Below are 6,000 nucleotides of genomic sequence, written 5' to 3' on the forward strand. Positions count from 1 at the left end.
TTTTTGTTGTTCTTGAAATAGCGTCGTAACTCTGGATATCAGATTCTCCCTCTTCCCCAGGGTTTGTTGGTATTTGTCATAGGTTTGCTTTTTGATTATTGTAAGCTGTCTTTGTGCCAAGGATTGCCTGAGGTGTAAACTTAAGGTCTTCACGGGTCTTTCCTGAGCCTCTCCCTGGGCATGTGCAGTCGCTTTTCTACTTCCCCCCATGTATGCAGTTGTTTCTGAATGCCCTAGTCTTTAATGTCTGGTTTTTGAAAGGTGAAAAGCAGGGGAAAATGAGATGGGGTGAAAGAGTACCAGCCCTTTAAATCTCCTGTAAGTCACTGGAGCTGGAGGCATCCTTGAGCTGGGCTTGCAACACCATTGGGAGCTGCACAACAGTGGCTGCTCACCTTTCCTGCTCTTCTGTGATCAGAAGCTGCAATCGGGTACCAGAGTGCAGACCCCAGTATTTGGAGAAAAGGTCCTTTTTGCCCACTGTGGCTCCTGCAAGCTGTGTGCAAGCTGCTTCGGGAACATACACATGTCTGCCTGACACACAGCTGGGGACAGGCCAGTGCAGTTGTCTGGATGGGGGACAGATTGGGGGCTGCACACTTCGCCATCTTCACAGAACCCTCCTCCACCCTGTTTTGAAGGATCTTTTAGCCATATATAGAATTCTTTGACAACAGGTACATTATTTTTTTTTTACAGTAATTTCTTTATATTGTTCCATTGTCTTCTGACCTTCGTTGTTTTTCTTGAAAAGTCAACTATAATTCTTCATCCCTCTCTACATAGTTTGTCTTTTTTCTCTGTTCATTTTCAAAATTTCAGTTTTATCTTTGGATTTCAGCCCTGTGATGTTCCCAGCTATGGTTTTCTTTGTATTTGTCTTCCTTGGGTCTCCTGCGATTCCCGCATTTGTAAGATGATGTTTTTCATCAAATTTGAGGCTTTTTAGCCATTATTCCTTCAGCTATTTTTCCTGACCTATTATTCTCTTTTCCCTTGGCAACTCCTATTAAACATGTGTTATGCCATTTAATATTTTCCCACATGTCCCTGAGACTCTGTTTATTTTTATTCAATCTGTTTTCTTTATATTTTCAATTTGGATATTTTGTATTGACCTGTTTTCCAAGACACTGTTTTCTATCTCCAGTTTGCTGTTAAACCATTAGGTGAAGTTTTCACCTTTCTGTCTATGTGTCTTTTTTCATAATGGTCCTTTTTCCCAGTTTGCTTTCTAGTGCTTCACTCCCATTCCAGCAACCTACTATTTTTGTCAGCCATTAGGAGTAAAAACGGGGTTTCTGGTTATAGTTGTGAGCTGTCTCCATAGCTTTAAAACAAATTCCACTCACTGGACACTTGCCAGGGGAGTGAAGTCAGTCCTTCACCCAGTTCAAGAACCTGTATTTGGGAGCCAAGACATGGAAACACCCTACTGTCCATCAAGTTGATGAATGGATAAAGCAGATGTGACACACACACACACACACACACACACACACACACACAGGAATATTACTCAGCCACAAAAAAAGAATGAAATCCTGCCGTTTGCAACAACATTAATAGACCTCGAGGGCACTGAGCTAAATGAAATAAGTCACAGAGAAAGACAAATATTGCATGATTTCACTGATATATGGAATTTAGAAAAAAAAAAAAACTAATAGAAATAGAGAGTAGAATGCTGCTTGCCAGGGGGTGGGGTTGGGGAAATGGTGAATGGTTGGTCAAAGGGTACAGACTTCCGGTTAGAAGTAAGTCCTGGGGTGTAAGGTACAGCATGGTGACTGCAGTTAACAATATTGTATATGTGAAAGTTGATAAGAGAGTGGGTCTTAAAAGAGCTCGGCACACACACACGTGTGCACACACAATGGTAACGGAGGTGGTAGATATGATAACCTATTGTAATCATTTCGCCGTATACACATGTATTAAATCATTACATTGTACTCCTTAAACCTACTACACATTACGTGTCACTTATATCTCAGGAATCCTGGAAGAAAAAGAAAAATAACCTGTGTTAGCAGCAGGTGGTGTGCACCTGCTTTCTTCCTTCGCTATAGTGACCAGCCACATGTCCCTGAGAGACGGTGACAGGCCTTCAGAGTCTGGAAGGTCTAGGGCATCACATTCAGACTCTACGCTCACCAGACTCGCCCTTCTTCGTGCCTCAGCATCAGTGCTTGTTCTGTGAAGCCCATCGACCTCTGTGGCTTCGTAATGTCTTCATTTTAAGGCCCAAGGCAAAGGCAAAGCCATCTTCCTTTCTCCGAACCCTTCCTTTCCTACTTTTTTCCTACTGAACAAAACAAAACAAGAACAAGAAAAAAAAACATGTTGAAAAAACATTAAAATATCAAGAAGTTCTCACTCAGACTTCTCTCACAATAAGGTTTCCCTTGGGTGTGTGCAGTCTAGGAGAAGTGAGTGCGCTTGGCCAAAATAGGAACTTGTCCATTGTTAAGATGGACTTTTCCAGTGAGCTAGAAACGGCACCTTTTGTTTTGGGCCGAGGTCTGTATGTGTGAGGAACCGTGTCTTAGGGTAGCGTGTGCTATGAGCCAGCTCCGTGGGGTTTCTTCTGGGCCCCACGCCCAGCACATCATCCCTGCAAAGTCTGTCCTGAGGTGGGAGCTGTCTCCAACTCTGGCTCCCTCTGCTAGCAGCGTTAACTCCTCCGGCCAGGCTGCTTGTTGGTCTTGCAGAGGGAATGTCAGACCTGTGACTTGGTCTTGCCAGTCCTTGGAATAGAGAGGAGAAAGCAGGGTGTTCCGCCCGGCTATTCACCGAGTCACCTGGGTCCTCTGCAGAGGTCCTGACTCTACCTGCCTGGGAGTGGTTTGGGCAGCAGGTTTCTGGAGGTCTGCCAGGGGTCTCCAGCTGCTGCAGAGCTGGGGGCCAGGGGCGAATGAGTGGGCACATCGGTCGGCTTCAGACGCTGCGCTGCACTGCACTCTTCCTCCCTGGGACCATGAGGAAGCTCTTAAAATAAGGAGCATCTCCATTTCAGTGAACGGCGATGTCAGCCTGGGGTCGTGCACAGGGAACGAACTGAAGAACCAAAGTCCTCTGGGTCCGTTCCACACCCAGTGTCGCAGACAGTTACCCCTTCTGCCTCCGCAGCGTCAAACAGGTCACTGCCAGTCCCTGTGGCCACAGCCTCCTGTCTGTCCTCCCGCTGCAGTTTTTTTAAACCCTGTTCATTCCTCCAGCCAAGAATCATCAGAAATTCCCTTTCGTTTGTATAGTGATCACCAACTTGAAGCAGAACAGTGGCACGTCACTCGCACGGGTTCTCCTTGCCCTTGAATGTGTCAGTGACTCTAGGGGTTTAAATGCAGACTCTGACCCAGTGAGTCTGGGTGGCCCCCCACCCCCCAAAAAAAGATGCACTGTTTTCCTGTAGCTTCGGAGGCTCTGGCCGCCTCTACCTGAGAAGTGGGGCTCCCCGCTGTGGGGCGTGCGCAGAATGCGACCGTGCGCTGCCTCTGGGCCCAGCGGCCTGAGCGAGCCCGACTTTGCAGTCATCAAAAACAGTTGCTCCACCTGCCTTATTGACACGGGGACCGGCCTGTGGCGGCCTCGCAGTGACTGGAGTTGTTGGCAGTGATGTACCTCACTGGGTTCCTCGTCAAGGCCGGGGGTTCCAGAAGAGGCTGAGTCTGAGTGAGGCAGTGTACGTCTGCCTCAATTTAAACCTTTCCAAAGAGGAAAGTAGCATGAGAAATTGCATCCAAGAGGCTGCGAAGCCCAAAGGACCTGATGGTGACTCTTGGGCCTGAGCCCTGGCACTGCCCTTGCTGGCTTTGGCTCTGAGCGAGCTCCTGTGACAGCCGGCTGTCATCTCTGAGATGGGGAGGCAGCACGCTGGAGGCCACACTGCAGGATGGGAGTTACCCAGCTTGAGCAGAGCTCAGTGTGTGCACATCTGGGGTGGTGGGCAGCCCTACCCTGCTGCTCCCAGCACCCCCTTCCCTGCTGGGACTGGGCAGAGGCCACCTCAGTGCGTGGGACCTGCCCCCAGCCAGCTCCCTGCCTCTTGCTCACTGCTTCGTGCTGCCAAATTGCTTATTCTGGAGCAAGATGGCTGCTACAGGGTGTGTTCACAGACTTTGGCACAAAGACACAGAGCTGAAGGCAGAGGGGCAGGCCGCACTAGACCCACCCTGTGCGTGATGTGAGTGTAAGTCCAGGTGGCATGGCCCGAAGCCACTCCAGCGGTACAGAGGGAACGGAGCTGGCAGGTACTAGGGCCAAGTTGGGTCTCCCCTCTGCACTCCTTCTCTCTGGTTCCCTGGATCTTGCAGCCTTGCTGGTTGGTTCTCTGGTGCCTTTAAATAGACTCTTTAAAATCTGGCTTTTTCTCTGCCAGAGGGTTGGCCAGTTACAAAGCATTTGGCTGCGGCCCAAAGCAACACTCCTGTTTATTTCATCCACTTCTGAGCCCCCAACAAGTCCTGGAACACTTGAAACAGTGGCCATTCAAGTCATCTGTCGCCAGGAATGCTTCAGCTTTTCTTGTTGGAAATGGTGCCATAATTTGTTCCCATGAATTGGTGGTTGCTGAGTCTTCTAAGAACATGTCTGACATCAGTTCAAGCCATGGAGTGAAGGTGAGAGGTAATAAAGGAACACACAGGAAGGTCAGCTTTCATCCAGGCAAGTGTATCATTTGTAGACAAAAAAAGATGGCTTCATTCAAATACACTAAGATGGGAAGGACCAGGTCACGTGTTCATGTGTTGGTTTTCTGGGGACAGCGTGGGGCAGGGAAAGGCACGGTCCAGGGGTCGGGACACTGGACCTTGGCACACCCTGTAGCTCTGAGCCAAGTGTCTGTCATGCGCTCACGACCAAGGTGACATGTTGCAGCCTCTGCAGGAGGACTTGGCCTGTGGCAGGACATCAAGTGTTTGTTGAATCTTTGGAAGATAAAACTAAGGTATTTTGTATCTGTTTTGTTCTGCTCAGATCACGCGAAAATTCCGGCTGAATTCTGAAGGCAAACTTGAGCAGACGGTCTCCATGGCAACCACTGCCCAGCCCATGACGCAGCATCTTCACGTCACGTACAAGAAGGTGACCCCGTGACCCAGCGGCCATGTGTCCTGGTGACACTGGGCTTCTCAGCAGGTGTGGGTGTGGCCACAGCAGGTCCCGTGGGCTCAGGGGTGTTGTCCTGGGTTCCTGTAATGACGTAGAAAAACCAAATAAAAGGCCTTTATTTTTATGGCTGAGCGTTTTGAATATTACTGCGTGTGTGGACTGGAGATGTCTGTGTGTGCTGGTGACTGTTTTCCAGGGTCTTCTCCCTGAAAAAGTTAGAGAGCATGACTCTCTCTCTCTTTTTCTTCCTGCAGTTTCAACAGGATCTGAAATATTTATAAACCGTACGTAGTATGGTCAGTAATAAGCTGAAGACAAGGATGGGACAGAAAGGCTGTGCTGATTCTTTACTTTTAAGGAGCTGAGGAAGCCTAAGAACCCTGTTTCCATATGGACAGGGGTCTTCCCAAGGCAAGAGGATAGTGAATTTAGCATCACTGTATAAATTTTGTTTTATTACTCGGTAATACAATATTCCTTTCTTCCTTTGTTGACTGTGAGAGTTTGCAGACTATGCTACCCCCTCCTGCCTGTCACCAGCTTTAACACCTGCCAGCGTTTTTCTTAGCCCAGTGGTTTCATCTGTGTCCGCTTCTTTTTTGCTGGAGTATTTTTAAGGAAAAGCCAGGCATATGTCATTTACCCCCAAATGCTTCAATATGCACGTGAAAACAGAGCCTTTGTTTTCTTAACAGTTGGGGGTCAGAAACCACAGGGGAATAGACTGGTGTAAAGGGAGGAGGGTGCTTGCTGCCCTGGGTTAACACTGCAGGAGTCTTGGGGACAGAGGCATTTGGGGGGTGGGGGTTGCCGGCATCTAGGAGCCCAGAGGGGAGCCAGGGCTGGTGCTGAGCCGCAGAGGAGCGCAGCCAGCACGTAAGAGAC

The 6,000-nt window shown here is 48.8% G+C and overlaps 1 protein-coding gene across 2 annotated transcripts in view; it reads left to right on the forward strand.

The window, feature by feature from the left end:
* The window catches only part of THAP4 (THAP domain containing 4), a 48,697-nt gene extending 43,458 nt beyond the window's left edge, over positions 1 to 5,239 (forward strand). For both annotated transcript variants that reach the window (XM_033112835.1, XM_033112836.1), the window contains one exon: positions 4,981 to 5,239. In XM_033112835.1, the coding sequence (XP_032968726.1) occupies positions 4,981 to 5,100 (120 nt within the window). In that variant the 3' untranslated portion in view covers positions 5,101 to 5,239. The remainder of the gene's footprint in view (positions 1 to 4,980) is intronic.
* Positions 5,240 to 6,000: the final 761 nt, after the last annotated feature.

This window comes from Rhinolophus ferrumequinum, chromosome 8 (assembly GCF_004115265.2).
Source record: "Rhinolophus ferrumequinum isolate MPI-CBG mRhiFer1 chromosome 8, mRhiFer1_v1.p, whole genome shotgun sequence".
Lineage (NCBI taxonomy): Eukaryota > Metazoa > Chordata > Mammalia > Chiroptera > Rhinolophidae > Rhinolophus > Rhinolophus ferrumequinum.